At 43.7% G+C, this 18,237-nt stretch overlaps 1 protein-coding gene across 1 annotated transcript in view; it reads left to right on the top strand.

The window, feature by feature from the left end:
* Window positions 1–18,237, top strand: part of dnajc10 (DnaJ (Hsp40) homolog, subfamily C, member 10) — a 181,438-nt gene that overhangs the window by 85,128 nt on the left and 78,073 nt on the right. Inside the window, exons 14-16 of the mRNA XM_083638422.1 lie at window positions 5,929–6,039; window positions 6,120–6,234; window positions 12,844–12,971. Coding sequence (XP_083494548.1) covers window positions 5,929–6,039; window positions 6,120–6,234; window positions 12,844–12,971 — 354 coding nt within the window. The remainder of the gene's footprint in view (window positions 1–5,928; window positions 6,040–6,119; window positions 6,235–12,843; window positions 12,972–18,237) is intronic.

Raw genomic sequence — 18,237 nt, 5'->3', positions numbered from 1 at the left:
ATTTCATGTGAACTGATACTCGGTAGTACCGCCCCCTTTCGGTCGGTGCCAATAAAAGTACAGAGTTCGGTACCCATCCCTATCTGTCAGGTCCCCCCTAAGCGCACTCCCCAAGTTTGAAGTCGATCCGACAAACGGTTCTGGAGATATGCGAAGGACAGACATACAGACAGTCCTGGAATAAGTCCAAATTGCATGAAATGCGGCACCGCACTCCATCGGAGTCCGAGCAGCGCACTCCCCAAGTTTGAAGTCAATCGGATAAATGTTTCTCGAGATAAACTGCTTTTTGTGTTGCCAGTAGGTGGCGCGGGAAATTGCAAGATTTGCAAGAAATTCAGCACCCCACTACTTGGAGTTCCCATGAGCACACTCCCCAAGTTTGAAGTGAATCTGATGAACGGTTCTTAATATAAACCACTTTTTGTGTTGCCAGTAGGTAAAGGTAAAGTCCCACTGATTGTCACACAATGTGTGAAATTTGTTCTCCGCATTTGACCCATCCCCTGGGGGAGCGGTGAGCGGCAGCGTGCGCCGCGCTCGGGAATCACATGGTGATTTAACCCCCCAATTCCAACCCTTTGATGCTGAGTGCCAAGCAGGGAGGCAAATGGGTCCCATTTTTATAGTCTTTGGTATGACTCGGCCGGGGATCGAACTCACAACCTCCCAGTCTCAGGGCGGACACTCAGACCACAAGGCCACTGAGGTGGCGCTCTATGTCAGGTTCCCAGCAGCACACTCCAAGTTTGAAGTCGATCAGATGAATGGCTATCGAGATAAACCACTGTTTGTGTTGCCAGTAGGTGGCGCTATGCCAAATTGCACGGAATTCAGCTCCCTGCACTCCGTTGAGTCCCCCTAAGCGCACTGCCCGAGTTTGAAGTTTGAAGTCGATCAGATGATGAATGGATGAGATAAAGCGCTTTTTGTGTTGCCAGTAGGTGGTGCTATGCCAAATTGCACGGAATTCAGCTCCCTGCACTCCATTGAGTCCCCCTAAGCGCACTCCCCAAAGTTAAAGTCGATCGGACGAACAGTTCTTGAGATAAACAGCATTTTTTATGTTGCCTGCAGAAAACAGGGCACTGCACTGCACAATAGGGCACACTCCCAAAGTTTGAAGTCGATCCGACCAACGGTTCTCGATGGCATGCAGGAGATGATGCTCATCCATAAGCAGTGTTGGAAATAGGCAGGTTTTACTCTGGGAACCCTACAGGATGGGGGTTCCCGTAAGAGCATGGATACTCAACTTGCTTTGCCTGGGGGCCACTTTTGCAAAATGACAGGAGGCAAGGGGCCAGTCAATAAACATTCATATTCATTTTTCTGTAGCAGATTGTAGGATTTTGGGGTGTCAGCCGGAGTTTAGTCTCACAATTATTTGTATAATTAATACATATACTGCAAGTGCCTGGGTGGCGAGCAGACAGCCATATTTGACAATTTAGCTGGAGCTCAGTCAAATTGTATTTAACCTTAGTTTTCATTGTGAATTAGGAAATTGTCGGGGGGCCACTCTGCACCCTATCGCGGGCCGCATCTGGCCCCCGGTCCGCAAGTTGAGTATCACTGCCCTAGAGGATATTATTTCCGAATGCATGACTCATTATAGCCTACCATTATAGCCACATAAAAATCTCTTAGAAATCTCACTTAACTAAGATCACTGAGCTCTACTGATTATTTCCCCTTGATGTTATTCATGACAGACTTGATGATTGCTGCTTATTCAGCTTACAAATCCCATGTTCTGCTAATTTCTTGCTGCTGTCTTGTGGCTCATTTCCACCACATTTTACTGCCCTGCACAGCTCGTCCCCACTCGGCTGTAATCGTTTCGGCCCGATGGACGTTTTGCTTCCACCGCGGATCATCTGCCCCCACCCACCCCCGCCCACAGCTGGTCGTCATAGCGACCGCATATCTGTCCTTCGCTTATAGCCGAAGTAGGCTATAACATAACGTTACAATTAAATCCATCCACAGAACTTTTAAACTGTTTATGAAATACTGGTGCCTCTAAATGACCTACAGTGTACATGGGCAAATGTGACAATCGGCCAGGAGAATGGATATCACTTTGTAGTTAGTTAAACTCACAGGCATGCGCTGCGCTGTGCGGGGACGGGAGAGGCGCAACAGAGTGAAGCCTGTACCCCACGGCCTCTCACCAGGCAAGACCGCGGCTTCACCAAACACCCGCTGCGGCCTAGCGGAGCGCTGCAGCCTCCACTCAGCCTCTCAGACAATTGAACACCCGCCACGATTTTATTTCACCGGAGGCGAAGGCAGCAACACAAAAGACTGATGGAAATATACATAACAGAAGAGAAGGTAAGCCCACTAAACTGGTATGCAGCCGCCAGCATTGCATTGCATTGACAGTCAGTAGTCAGAGTAAACACGATTCTGCCTGACCCATCAGTCGTCAACAATGTTTTCACGTCACCGTATGAACCCGGGTTCACAGAATAGAACCACGACGAGGCAGGTACTAAAAGTAGCACGACTCGACCCCAATACAACCCGGGCTGGGATAGTTTTTAGTGGTGGAATGAGACCATTTGTCGAGCGGAGCGGGATCGCGCTACTACCTGCGGTGGAAATGGGCCATTTGCAAGACATTTTTTAATTGGAATTTATTTCACCGGAGGCGAAGGCAGCAACACAAAAGACTGATGGAAATATACATAACAGAAGAGAAGGTAAGCCCACTAAACTGGTATGCAGCCGCCAGCATTGCATTGCATTGACAGTCAGTAGTCAGAGTAAACACGATTCTGCCTGACCCATCAGTCGTCAACAATGTTTTCACGTCACCGTATGAACCCGGGTTCACAGAATAGAACCACGACGAGGCAGGTACTAAAAGTAGCACGACTCGACCCCAATACAACCCGGGCTGGGATAGTTTTTAGTGGTGGAATGAGACCATTTGTCGAGCGGAGCGGGATCGCGCTACTACCTGCGGTGGAAATGGGCCATTTGCAAGACATTTTTTAATTGGAACCTGAGGAGGGATACTGGCCCCCCTCATTTACTCACATCAAAGTAAACACAGGGTCGTTGACCGTGTAAACACTCGACCAATCACTCTCAACGACCCTACTTACAGCACCATTCACTCTCTCAACGACTGTACTCACAGCAGTGTTGACACTTCTCACTTCAGCCAGGGCTTGAAGGAGCACACGCTTGATTGAACACAAATGTATTAACATCGAACGTGGTTTCGCATCCGAATCGCACGGAAATAGGGCACTGCACTCCGTCGGATCGCCATCAGCGCACTCCCCGAGTTTCAAGTCGATCCGACCAACGGTTCTGGAGATATGCGAAGGACAGACAGACAGACAGAGAGAGAGACAGACAGACAGATGCTGTCGTCATTATAGTATAGATATAGATATGCTCCCGTGAGGTGGGGATGCATTAAGCTGCTGCCGGGCGGGGGTGCAAAACTCGGCATAACACCTGGACACGTGCGCAAGGTGGACTGCTATCTTCCCTGCCTTAAGGCACACGCAAACAGGTGCCCAAGCGCAAATAGGGGATATCGCCTGTACCAAGATAGGGCCCAACATCTTCAACTATTGATAGTGGCCTCATGTCAGTGATGAGCATGTTCAGGATACTATCTGTCTCATGTCAGAGACGAGCATGTTCAGGATACTATCTGTCATGTCAGTGACGATCATGTTCAGGATACTATCTGTCATGTCAGTGACGAGCATGTTCAGGATACTATCTGTCAAAACAGCTGCTTGCCATGGTGTGCATGGTGCTTTGTTCCCCATCAAGAAGCCACTCATGGCGAGTTGTTTTTTCTCTGAAATTAGAAAGACAGTATCAGTTTATAACCCTAAGCCTAAGACAGTATCAGTATGCATAATAACACAGTTTACATACAACTCAATACATGCATTGTTGATTTAGTTAATGAGTATTACTTATGTAAAGGCAATTTTTTTATATAACAGATATGCTTAAAATGAAATTTGTCCTAGTTGACTCCGTACATAGAGCACACACGCATGCACACGCACACACACACACACACACACACACACACACACACACACACATTAGCCAGCTAACGTGATTAACTAACCGCTTGTCAACCCGGGTTGCGAGCAAACACCGGATATTAACATTAACTTTAGATAAACTAAACAAACTATCTGCTGTGAGACGAACGTTTCCACACTTCAAAATGCAACGCACATGGGTGTAACGTTAATTTACTTCCTGTACATATCGAATTTGTCAACTTACCCTACTGAGCTCCATTCCCTGGCATCATCATCCATGAATCCAACGTGTTTTCGTTTGAGGTGTACTTCACCCATTCCCGTGGTACTTCCGTGCCATGCAAGGTTGATTTAGCAGGTAGCAGACTTTTTAGTTTTTGTTAATGGAAGTGCTCCCATACTTTTGATGACCGAACGCGTTTCTCCTCATCCGCCATGTTTCAAGTATTTGTGTTGTTTTTTGCTGTGCGCGCCGCTCATACAGAGGAGAAAGCGAGTGACGTAGTAGGCTCCGCGACATGGGGAGTGACATAGCCATCTCTGCACCACAGCAAGTAACCTGTGGTCAGCTATTTTGCAAACAAAACAACCAGCTCTGTGGCCCAAATAATCACGACCCAACGAATTGATAATGAACTTTGTTACCAACCAGTTTAAGGATCTATTTTTATCGATTCGTTGTTGCAGCCCTAAAATACCCACTACATACACACTAAATACACAGAGGTTCTCAGTTTCTGCAGCTTGTTACCAGAGGTTCTCAGGTTCTGCAGTTTGTTACCAGATATTCTCAGGTTCTGCTGCTTGTTACCAGAGGTTCTCAGGTTCTGCACCTTGTTACCAGAGGTTCTCAGATTGTGCGGCTTGATACCAGATGTTCTTAGGTTCTGCAGCTTGATCCCAGAGTTTCTCAGGTTCTGCAGCTTGTTACCAGAGGTGCAGCTTGCTACCAGAGGTTATCAGGTTCTGCAGCTTGTTACCAGAGGTGCAGCTTGTTAGCAGAGGTTATCAGGCTCTATAGCTTGTTACCATATGTTGTCAGGTTCTGCAGCTTGTTCCCAGAGTTTCTCAGGTTCTGCAGCTTGTTACCAGATAACTTATCAGGTTGTCTGACTGTTCAAAACACACACAAAATCATCCAAGCAAATGCAAGTCAATGGAAAAAATCTGACAACACTGAGTTTACCTAGAAGCCCAACGCACGCACATGGTGGTTTTGTTTACATAATGATCACGTTATATTGAGGTAGAAAACGAAAAGAACATGTGGATATGTTTTAACCAGGATTTTGATGGATGAAATGCATGTAAAATGGAAACTGTTAGACATAATACTGCTATAAGGTGCTATAATGGGGGTTAAACAACATATAATACTGGGGTATAGCAGTATTATACTACCGGCTGCTAGTAAAAAAATAAAATAAAAAGATTGGCATGATAATCGGTATCGTGCAGATATTGCTCATAGGCGATCAGCAATTGGTGATCGGTGGCAAAAAAATGTGATTGGAACACCCCTAGTTCCCATCAATGTGAGAAATCAAGAAGAAGATATCTGTGCCCTGTCTCAAACTGATCACAGCCGATCAATCATCCATGCAGAGACTAAACTCTGTTCTTTCAGTTCATTAATAAGAACTCAAATAAGTTTCCTTCTCACAAACATGAAAACATGAAACAAACCAAGTTATCTACAAAGTGACCAGTTAGTGTTTTATCTCAGACAGAAGCTAGAGAGCAGAAGAACCTTCTGAGTTCTGAGAACATTTGAGATGTTTGAGCAGTGAGGTGGACACCCTCCTCTTCCTCTTCCTGTTTACTCCCTATTCACTTCCTGTTTACTACCTTTTTACTCACTGTTTACATCCTGTTTACTTCTGGGTTCCAGAGCAAGTTAGCCCATCATCGCTGGTTGGTCAGTTTTACCTTCAGAGACAGAAGCCCCACCTCCAACGAGTACAAGAAACTCCAAGCTCTCCTCAGAAACGACCACATACAGGTAGCTGTCTGTCTGTCTGTCTGACTGTCTGTCTGTTTGCCTGTCTGGCTGACTGTCTGGCTACCTGTCTGTGTCTCCAGGTGGGCAGAGTAGACTGTCTCACTGAATCAGCACTGTGCCAGTCTCTCTACATCCAGAAGTCTTGTCTCGCCGTCTTCAAAGGACTGGGAACCCACGACTTCGAGATCCACCATGGTACTATTTTACTTTACTTTAATTTACTTTAATCTGATGGAATTATTTAAATCGTCAAAGTATGGCACCACAGCATGAGTTTTTCGTAATATACTACTTTTAGTCAGTCACAACGGTCTCTCTGATTTGAACAGTTTTTACAAAAACTAGAAGGGCAATCACTCAGAGAGCGTAGACCTCCGTCAAGGTTTGTGCTAGGCATGTCAATGCAACCGTTAATCAGGTAATATTTTGACTCGTATAAGTTAATTTGCATACACCAGGGATGGGTAACTTTGATGATAGAGAGGGCCACAAAAAAATGTCCTCGCTACCAGAGGGCCAGATTGTGACCGTGCACTTCCACCAGTAGCCTACTGTAACACCATCACTCCCAAATATAGCTCCTAATTTGATGAAAAGGACTGGTAATCAAAATTTATTATACCAACATTTATACTTTACATATTCAAATTTAGTAATTCTTCCATTCAGATGACACCAGAAACTTTGCTCTAGATTTAAAACAGCCCGCTACATTAATTTGATGTCATATTAATCAGATTAGTAATGTTGCATCTGCAATGTGCATCCTGGATATAGTTTGTTACAATAGTGTTAGCTGAGCTCAAATGCTAACATTAAACAGTATGTGGATGGACAATGCTAACGCCATTAGCGCCATGTTCTGGGATGTACAGTAAAATAAAAACACAGATTTGGGTGGCCTAACCTAACCAAAAATGTCGGCCTTGTAATTTTTTTTTTTTTTTTTGCAAATTGACCCAGGGGCCACACTGAGTGGGGTTGGCAGTTGCCCCCTGTACACCAATGTTGTCAATGGGGTGGTTAGTCAATCAAAGAAAATCTTGGTTGACCGAACTTCAATCAACTTATCAACCAATCGATTGGTGGGTGGGGTGTGTGTGTAAAAAAAATTTTTACACACAGTTTTTTTGCAGTGTACCAAAAAGTTTTTCTTTGCAGTGTACCAAGTGCACTATACCTGGTAGTACGGGTGGGACGTACTCCCAGACGTACTCCCCCGAATCTCCTGATTCGATACTATCATGATACTTGTGTGCCGATTCGATATATATTGCGATTCTACAATTATTGCGATTCGAAATCCGAAAACGGACGAAAACAAGGCAGATGTAGTACACCAGTGCTGTAGTGGTAAAAAAAAAAAGTGGTAAACTATACTTTTGAGGCAGCTTTCTCACGCGGCACCGGCAGTGTTATAATGGCGGATAAACTATAAGCTTCCGTGACCGATATACAAGACAAAATATGAGAGTAGAACAACTTAATCTGAATAGCCCTATAAGGTATATCAGGGGGTGCCCCACATTTCTGAGTAGCCAGCCAGATAGGAAAAGTAGCTGGCTAAATATGGGATGGCTAAGGGGGGTCCGGGGGGATTCTCCCCCGGAAGAAAATGTTGTACATTTTAAAGTAAAATTCGTCAACCTGGTGCATTTGAGAGCAAAATTAAGAGGCTAAATCTATGAAGAACTACACACATCTCTAATGTGTTGTGACTTTACAAATAATTAGGCCTAAACAATCAATATAAAAAGTATTTACACATTGTGCACAAATTGCATTCATTGTGACAAATTTACAATAGTTAATATCCAGCCAGAATCATTGCAAATGGATGTTCAAAGTAACAGTTAGCAATATCATTCAGTTAATCAATGCCTAATGACAGCCAGAGCAGTGCAAATTAACAACATTAGCTTGATTGAGCTCAGCACATCAAGCTTCAATCATTGCTACTTGACAACAATATGTCAGGCATAATCTGACTAACTGCTTTAACAAGCAATTTACCATTTGCAACCTATATTCTTCGTTTTTTCGGGTTATTTGTGAAAAACTGACGAATCCATTCTGCTTCTTCTGCGTCAGAAATGGTCACATTGTCTTAATTGCGTGAAGTGATTCAGTCCAATGATTCACTCTTCAGTTGTAAAACGGTAGGCCTATATGATTTTCCCCACTCCTGACACACATTTTTAACCAACATACGTTCAGCTAACCATGAGCTGGTCTCCAAATGCGCGTCTCCAAATGCGCATTGCGCATCGCTGCCACAATGGCACCGTCAAGTTGTTTGTCTGGGCAGGCAAGCGCAGCTCGAGAAAGGCACCAACGTGACCGGGGCCATGTAGCCTACCTTTCCCGCGGAGCGCTCCACAAGTAGTGGGCTATGGTTCTCGGAGCTCCTGGTCAGTGCCATGTGTCATCTTGTTTCTTTTGTTTTGGTGTGTGACATGCTTGCCGTGGTCTCCGCATCAACAGAGTTTCCTACTCTAACTTTTTAAAACTCGTGCAATAATAAGTGCATAAACGATTTAAAAATGTGAGTAAACTATCTTAACACGTTCACTGCCGTGGACGAGATATCTCGTCAAGCAGAAACCAACGGTTGACTGCCAATGACGAGATATCTCGTCCAAAAAAAAAATATATATTTTTTGACGGTGGGACGTCGATCAACCCCTTTTACATCTCCTATTAAAATATGGGAGGTATTGAATGTGTATAATCTATTTTACCGACCCACTAAGTGGCGACAGTGCTCTCCAGACGAGAGAAAGCCAAGCAAAAACAGCCGCGTGAGGAAGCCATTCTCATGAAAATGGATTGGCGAAAACGCTTTCGCTTTCGCGCAGGGAGCTGGCGGTGGGGGATTGCAAATTTGCATAATAGATTACGGGTGAAACACACTTTGAAACACGCAGCATAAATAAGACCAGAATGGCAAAAGCTTCATCAAAGCTCTCAACCGAAACCCCAAGAAACGAGCGAGCCCATCCAGACTCGCCCAAAGAGCGGCCGCCAGCAGACAGGCAGCAGCAGCAGCAGCAGCAGAAACTCGCTTGTGACACGCCCGCTGCAGAGCCAGGGAGGCAGGAGGAGAACACACACGGAGGGAGGAGTTTGAAGGAGAGGGGGGTTTCCTGCTGTTATGGAGGAAATTACTGTTCAAAACTATTGTTTAGATGTCTGACGTCTTACTGATGCCAAAAATGAATGGTTAAAGTGACTGTTCTATCGAATTTCACAAAAAGCGATTTATCTCAGCTTAAATTTTCAGACGCTGAAACCATGCTGTATTCAAGTGCTAATGCCTACATAACTACTAACTCTACAAACTAACTCTTTTAGACAGAGAAAGCACACATTCTATTAGTTCTTTTGAGATATTTTGTGTTCACAAAATCTTAGCAGAAAAGAATCCTCGGCTGTTGAAAGATGAGCCAGAATCCTCAAAAAAAAACCTTGGCAGAAGCTACCTACAGTAAAAAAAAAACGGCTGGCAGTGAATGTGTTAAAAGGTGCCTAAACACTGCAGAGCATTGAAAAAGGTACATAAACGGTGTTTATGTGCGTTTAGCCACCACTACAGCCCTGTAGTACACACTGTAAATAATGTATTTTCTGCAATGTAGCGGTTCATATCCTCATAATATCTTGTCCATAAATTAACGTGAATCCGTCTAGTCTCCTCTGGGCTGCCTTGTGCAGCCTCGGGCAGCTTCGGGAGCCTCGGTTTCCTCATCCAGGGTCTGTGAATCCAACTCTCGCTGAAGTCTCCTGAGTTTCCTGCTGACTCCTTTGTCTACCTGGCTATTTATTGTCTATCAGGAATCACCGCGCACTGGGGCCATTTTCCTGCAACTATCGACTTGTTTACAACAACGGGTGAAGAGCTAATCGAAATTGAAGAGCGCACAAGGAGAGAGTGTGGAACAACAGGCCAGGGACGAACAAGCGATGCACGGCCGAGAACAGAGGAGGAATGCCTCTGTTGGATTCCAGACCCCGGATGAGGAAACCTCATCAAAAACAGAGGAGACTAGACGGATTCACATCCATTTATGGATGAGATATTATGAGGATATGAACCTCTACGTTGCAGAAAATACGTTATTTACAGTGTGTACTACGTATGCCCCGTTTTCGCCCGTTTTGGCCACTTCTGACTCTACTTGGACCTGCACATCTTCTATGGCGATCAGAATGAAACCAAAGTGCTCTGGGTGAGTAAAACATCATATTTTAAGCTGGAAATAAGGTCCAGGCCAGGGTGTAAACCGGAATTCTCCTTTAATATTTCACGTCCTAAAACGATGGTTAACCGATTAATGGTGTCGGTTAGTCGAAAGTAACATTAACCGAAAATCCACATTCCTATGCAAAATATACTGTTTTCCTGTTGTGGCTGAAAATGGAAAGTTGAAGTCTAAATAGTTTTGCCTGATTGTGGATTTAGCCGGTTGGCAAAGATTTGTGACATGTGAGGACAATAATGTTATTCAATGCAGCTAAACGGTAAGTCTACTGTTTTAATTTTCAATATGCTTGAGTGACATAATGTTTCAGTTTGTGGGCATTGTTGCTGTGGGCAATTAAAAAATCATAAAGATGGTTCTCTCGAGATAGAGACAACATGTCACTCTTATTATTGTGGTAAGTTGGATTTTGATAGGCTACGGTAGTCAAGTGATTGCAGGCACATCATAGTCGTAGCGCGCGCATGTGTGTGTGTGTAAGGAGGGGAGGGACAGAGAGAGCGGTGGTGGCTGTCAAGGTCAGAGCCTCCGCAGCATGCACAGCACAGAGAGAGATGTGTCATATCGTGATGTAGACGTCGGGCCTCACGGCGAGCTAGGGCCAATTAATTTCATAACTCCTCGGGGCGGGCTCGGGCCTGAATGTCGCAGGCGGGGGCCGAAATTTCAGGACATCACAGCTCTACACAGAGCTGCATAGATCAGTTCATCGGATAATTTCCCCGCAGCTTCGGCAGTTCAGAGTCTGGCTGCTAGGCTGGCCCCCGGTTCCTCCTGATCTCCGACAACAAAAATCAGATTTCCATACAGGTGTCATTTTGATAAACTGACCTCATAGTGGGAATCTACATGGTGACTTTTGGTGAGACAAAAATAAATAGAACTTAAAGTGCCATATTTACAGAGCTAGAGAGCATTGACTGTATATAAATACACTATGGTTCAAGGTTCAAGGTTTTTCTTTATTTGTCTCCCTTGGGAGAAATTTGTCTTTGAGACAGGGCCACATCTGCATACATAGAACATTTTACAGAAAACACCAAAACCAAAAACATTGCATAATACAAATTAATACATCATTGCACATACCCCTGTGATAAAGTGTCTCTAGTCATTTCTAGTTGTCATTAATCATTTTGATTGACAGAGGAACAAATTAGTGTTTATATCTATTATATTTGCACCGCGGTATCCTATATCTCCTGCCAGATTGCAGTAGTTCGTACTCTGGGTTCAGTACATGCGAGGGGTCGGATAAGATATTCCGAGCTTGTCTTATCACTGATTTCTCAAAAATAGCTTGGGGGGTGATCGGGGGGGTGGACATCCCCATGATCTTCCCAGCCATTTGTGCAAGCCTAGCAATTTGAGATTTGTATTTAACAGTCAGGTTGCCAAACCAGCTGCAAATACCATATCTCAGAATGGATTCTATACTAGCCCTGTAGAAAATCAACATAATATTCACACTGACTCCAAAAAGCCTGAGTCTTCGAAGAAAGTGTAGACGCTGATGTATCTTTGCGCAGAAAGTTGTAACATGCACTGTCCACAAAGCTACTGTAGCACCAGGAGCAGCTGGACAAAAAAAAGTTCAGAGGGGCAGGGACATCACAATGTGCAGAATCTGGTAGACTAGTTTTGGCATCAAAAAGAATAGTGGGAGGAGGTTATTTTATCTCAGTGGTATAGACCAAATCACCGTGACGTCACCATGTAAACAACATTGACTTCCAGGTACCACTTCAGGAAGGCGGCAAGTTTAAATTTGCGTGTTGTCAAATAAATGCTGTCAAACTCTTGTTGTTTTCGGCCGACTACTTTCAATTTAATTGTTTAAACGGTTGGTAAACATGCTTGTCCGACGTATCTAGCCTTTCTTCTGTGTTTGTTTTATGTAGTGTTAGCTAGCTAATAACGTTTGTTTACAACTGTCAAACTCGCTGTTTTTTTGCAGACTCGTTAACGTTACGTTACAGACAGAGGCTACTGACGCCGCTCGGATACAGCTCGGAACCCGGATGTTGTAGCTGTAGTAAGCCTGTGCCAGAGTTCCAGAGTTCTCTTTGCTCATGTTTGCCCTTTGCAGAGGGAATTCTGAAGAATCCAAATCTTGACCCGCTCTTTATGGTCACTGGACATCCAACAACATAACACGAACAAACCATTTTTGTCTTCTTTGTCTGTTTTTGTCTTCAACATGTCAGTTTGTGCCGTTCACCGCCATTATGATGTGTGGAGGTAACCGGAACCAGGGGTAACCGGAAGTAAATGTAAACATCCCCGCTGATTTGGTCTATAGACCAAAACCGTTTTTGAACCAGGCTGTAAACATAAACATGTTTATTTCTGTTGTAAAGTTGGGCATTTTAACATGGGGCTCTATGGGGAATGACTCGCCTTTGGAGCCAGTCTCAAGTGGCCATTCGAGGAACTTGAGTTTCTTTTTAAGACGGAGGTCACTGCTTGGTCTAGCCTGTCTGTCTCTGTCTTTCTGTACCTGTCTGACTGTACCTGTCTGTCTCTCTGTACCTGCCTGTAGGTAAGGACGTGCTGTATAACATTGTGGGCTTTGCGAGGGAAAGTGTGAGCGCTCACGTGACGACTCTGCAGCCTGACAACTTCCCCTCAGACAGGAAGGAAGCCTGGCTGGTGGACTTCTTCACTCCGGTGAGTCCACCGCTCTAAGCTAACCCTAAGATAAGCTAACCCTCAGTCCACCGCTCTAAGCTAACCCTGAGCTCAGAGCGGCGGCAGAGACAAGTTTGTAGGTGGGCATTAATCGTGCATTCCTTTATAACTGGGGACTGGTAATCTTACGACTTCAAAGGTCATGAGCTGGGCGGTGACATCATCAGAGCTGGTATTTCCCATTCCAAACTCGTAGGAGTCTCAGCAGCCCCAACCTCAAAAATCCAAGATGGCTGCACCGCGCAACAACAGTAGTAGTAATCATAGTAATTAGGGACAGGCCCCGGGGCCGTATTTCGGGATACCGGAGGATCAATAAGCTTTCACGTTAACGGTTCTCTTATCGGTACTGGAGTGGAGAAATTAAGAAAATTGATTTCCTATAGGCTATATAATTGCTAAATAAACGTTACGTTATCCTGCACATTTTATCTCACCAACTCCGTAACACAGGCATATGATGTGTTTTTTGCGATTTCCTAACAAGAAAAGGGATAATCTTTTCCGCGTTGCGCTCTCCGTCAGAGAGAGACACAGCTGCTGCCAGTGCAGCCGAGATGAGAGGAGTGGAGTGAGGACTGAGAGAGGGGAGGGGCTGCTGGGCGTGCCTTACAGCACACACATGCAGAAACAGGGAAGGCAGGCAGGCAGATAGACAATAGACATGCAACTGAGCACAGCACACGTTAAGAATGGCTGAAAGAACAACACGATCTAAAGTGTGGTTTTACTTCACTCGAGTCGATGGTGACAATTCACGTTGTCACAAGTGCAATAAAACCTTCGCTAGTAAAGGTGGAAACACGAGCAATTTGTCTAAACACTTAGCCAAAGTGCATCACATTCAAACGGAGAAATGCACAGTTTTTGACAAGCTAGCTCGCCCTCCATCATCTCCTGTCAATGATGCCACGGTTGCGTTACCCAGTCTACCTCATCAGGTAACTATGTGAACGTGGTAATGATTAAGACGAGAGTAGTAAATATTTCTCCGCTGTTTGGGTGTGTTAATTATCATAAATACAGTCTGAGGGGGGGATTTTTATTTAGTGATTTGGGGGGAAGTACAGCAGACTGTCTTGCTTTATTTTTTATTATGCTTTCCCTAGCTGAATGTTGCTATTGGCACAGTGCGGTAGAAGGATATTTTAGGATATTTAAATTAATAATAAAAACGCACCCATTTAGATTTTGCAACTTCTTTTTTGTTAAAGCTGAGCCTGCAGCTACAATGAACCAGCCCAGTCCCACTCCCACCCCCACCCCTCCTCCCTCTACTGCTGGTCCAAGCACAAACCCCTTCACCATGGCAGCTAGTGGGAGAATGACTGAGGAAAGGATAAATGAGTGCCACCTAACTGTGACCAGGTTAATTTGTCACTTTTTCCCCCCCTTTCTCCTCTTAAAAATAACAAAAAGAACCGACAACAACCAGTCCCATTTGTTTTGGAGGTTTTTTCTCTTAAAAATAACAAAAAGCACCGATAAGAGTACCGTTAAAGTACCGGATCAATAAGCAGTATCGATAAGAGTACTAGTATCGTTAATTCCTTAACGATACCCATCCCTAGTAGTAATATTGTTTAGCACTTCTGTTTTGTTTGTGTCTCATTAAATCAGCTGTACACACAGCACTGCCTAACTTCTATCTGTGTAGACATGAGGCTGCAGTGTTTGTATGTGCAAAATGCGGCAAAATGCCATGTTGTCAATTGTCATTGCTAACAATGGCTAGCCTGGCTAGCAACTGGATCTGACCAATGAACAGTGAACTTCCCAGCTCAAGTTTTCTGCAAATGGAACGCTAACAAAACGGATGTGATGTCATTTAGCCTCAACATCCCAGTTATTTTGCGATAAAGGAACGCACGATAAATGTGACTGAGGGGCATGATTTTTCAATGTAATACCCCCCCCCCCCCAAGTGAATGTCTGTTGAATATGTAACCTAAAACTAACTTACTGCGGTGCAAAAGACCATCTCCTTTGGTTTTCCAGAGCGTGTGGAAATTGGACGTACACGGTTGTTCGCAACAAACGCCTCCCCCTAGTCTACTCTCCGCCACTCACAGGCATGCAATCTGCCATATCTGCCGTGGCTCTCTGCATAGGTAGCTGACAGGATAGACAGGCTTCACACAGCAACTCAGCTCAGCTGACAACCCTTGCAAATCTCATCACTGCAACTAAAGTGCTAATGCAGGGATGCTCAACTTGCTTTGTGCGGGGGCCACTTTTGTAAAATGATAGGAGGCCAGGGGCCAGTTGATAAACAAACAATATACATTTTTCTGTAGCGGATTGTAGGTTGTTGGGGTCTCAGCCGGAGTTTAGTCTGACAATGTTGTGCACACCGGATAGTTAGTTAGGTTAAGTTAGTTAGGTTAAGTACATACATGAGTGCCTGGGTAGCGAGCAGATGGCAGTATTTGACAATTTAGCAGCTAAATCATAGATTATTGAAAGATATTCCATATTCCAGACTGAAATGCTATAACAGAAGTGGAGTATTGGCCAGAATTACATTAATATTTGGGCACTGTTATTCAGCGGGTATCTTGCATGTTGCGTTCATCGCGGTATCTTTCATGTGGCCCGTGGGCCGCAAGTTGAGTATCACTGTGCTAAGGTATATGAAGTGAACTACATCTCTTAACAGTGACAGTCAAACAGCATTACGTCAACTCTGTCATTTTGGGGGGCATAAAAGTCCATTTGGACTGGCGTTACCACCAAATGCCCACCCGTCCCACCAGCTATGGCTAAGCTAAGCTATCCCTGAGTCCACCCAGTGGACAAGCGCTGAGGTTTTCCTATGAGGACGACGAAGTACTCCTGAAAGCTGTAGTTCATTGAATGGCCACTTGAGGCAGGACGCAGAAGTCCCGTCGTCTCCATTCACCCCCATGTTAAAATGCCCCACTTTGTAACAGTGATTAAGCATCTTTACAGCCTGGACCCAAACACGGTTGTGGTCTATATAGCTAACTTCACCTTTTCATAACAACTGTAGAGGAATCATTTCTTATGTAACTCGCCCATTTGGAGTAAAATAGATTATATTTAAAATGGGGTGATTGACAGGTCTCCTATCCACCCATTAAGTATTATTATTATTATTATTACCCCCACTTCCCCAAAATAATTTTGTGCATCCCCTGGACATGGCTCGGGACCCCACTTTGAGAACCACTTGAAATATCGAACTATTAGAGATCCAGTTTTGAAGTGAGTAAAATCAATATTGGATTTACAAGATACAAGATCCAAGATACGGTACTCTAATTGCCATGCAACAATATTGGTGGTAATTATTTGCAAAGAAGAAGAGAGACAAAACAAACACAACACCAGAAGACATTACATCACGCACAGTAGGGGTGTGCCACCTTAGGCACCTCACGATTCGATTCGATTACGATTAAGGGTGCTACGATTCGATTATTAAACGATTATTACTACTGGCCTTTCAACTCCGTAAAGCACAGGCTAATCGTATGGTACCTAAGATTATACATCCCACACTCAAAAAAATTGTAACACACCCAAAGGAAATAGCAGATGCCTTTGCATCATTCTATAAAGATCTATACAGAGAACCTAATTCAGAAACAACAAACAACGAAATTGAGGCCTTCATAGCCAGGCTACACCTACCCTCATTATCAGAAGAGGAAGCAGCACAGATGACATCAGTTATTACTGAAAGTGAAATAAGGGAAGCTATAAAAAAATTAAAAAATAATAAATCCCCAGGGATCGATGGACTCCCCGGAGAGTTTTACAGATGCTTTATAGATGATTTGACACCAATATTAGAGAAAGTTTTTAACTTTGCTCTCTCCAATAAGGACCCACCAAATACATGGTCTGAGGCCATTATATCAGTAATTCACAAAGAAGGTAAAGATCTGACACTCTGTGAAGGATATAGACCCATCAGTCTGCTATGTAATGACCAAAAATTATTGACTAGTATTATGGCAAAAAGGATGCAAAAAATTATAACAAAACTCATTAGCCCGGATCAGACAGGCTTTATTCCCGGCAGACAAGGAGCGAACAACATAAGGAGAACACTGAATATTATAACATGTGCCAAGAAAAGTATGCAAAACTCTGTGCTAATTAGCTTCGATGCACAGAAAGCATTTGACACTGTAAACTGGCAGTTTCTATATAAAACACTGGCTGCTATGGGATTTCATTCAACGTTTGTGGACTGGGTGAAGGTCATATACACAAATCCAAGGTCATGCGTTAGAGTGAATGGCTGCTGTTCAGATTTCTTCAACCTTGAGAAAGGGGTCCGCCAAGGAGATTGCCTTAGTCCTTTGCTCTTCGCTGTAAATATTGAAGTCCTTGCGACATTAATAAGACAAAATAAAAATATTAAAGGTATAAAAGATGATGGTCAGACAGAACATAAGACTTCGCTTTACGCGGATGACTTATTGACGTACATCAGTGACCCTGTTTCCTCAGTTCCGGCATTGATGAGTAGTTTAAAAGAATATGGGAAATTTTCAGGTTACCAAATTAATCAATCAAAATCTGAGGCAATGATGCTGGTGGGGAGCTGGCCACCACAGTTAGAAGGAAAATTTAAATTTCACTGGTCCAAGCAATGATTCAGATATTTAGGAATTGTCATAACTCCTAGCACATCACAACTATTTAAGGCCAATTATGAGAAATTGATGGATGAAATAAAAACTGATCTTACAAGATGGGAAGTCCTTCCCCTTTCCCTGATAGGGTGTGTAGAAACAATAAGAATGAATGTACTACCAAGGTTGCTATTTTTGTTCCAATCCCTACCCATAGAGGTCCCTACTGCTACATTTAGAACAATTAACAAATGGCTATCTAAATTTATATGGCAAAACAAAAGACCCAGAATTAGACTTAAAAGACTATTATGCTCAAAAGAAAAGGGGGGTCTAGACTTACCCAACATGGAAAAATATTATTGGGCAGCTCAGCTCAGATCAATGGTAGCATGGCTATCTCAAGACAAAGACACAATATGGGTGGGGATGGAACAAAATCATTGCCCAAAAGCAATTAGATGTAATCCCATTTTCGAACAAGGATTCTTGGAAAATACATAAAATTAATAATCAATGGGTAAAAACCACTCTGAAAATATGGTCAACCATGAGACAGAAGCTAAGACTCCCCTCATCAATATCTATAGCGATGAAGATTGCACGAAATATTGATTTTCTCCCATCCAAAATAG

The sequence above is a fragment of the Poromitra crassiceps genome (genome assembly GCF_964638095.1).
Source record: "Poromitra crassiceps genome assembly, chromosome: 6".
Lineage (NCBI taxonomy): Eukaryota > Metazoa > Chordata > Actinopteri > Beryciformes > Melamphaidae > Poromitra > Poromitra crassiceps.
The sequence above is the reverse complement of the archived record's forward strand: the minus strand, read 5'-3'. Positions and strand labels throughout refer to the sequence as shown.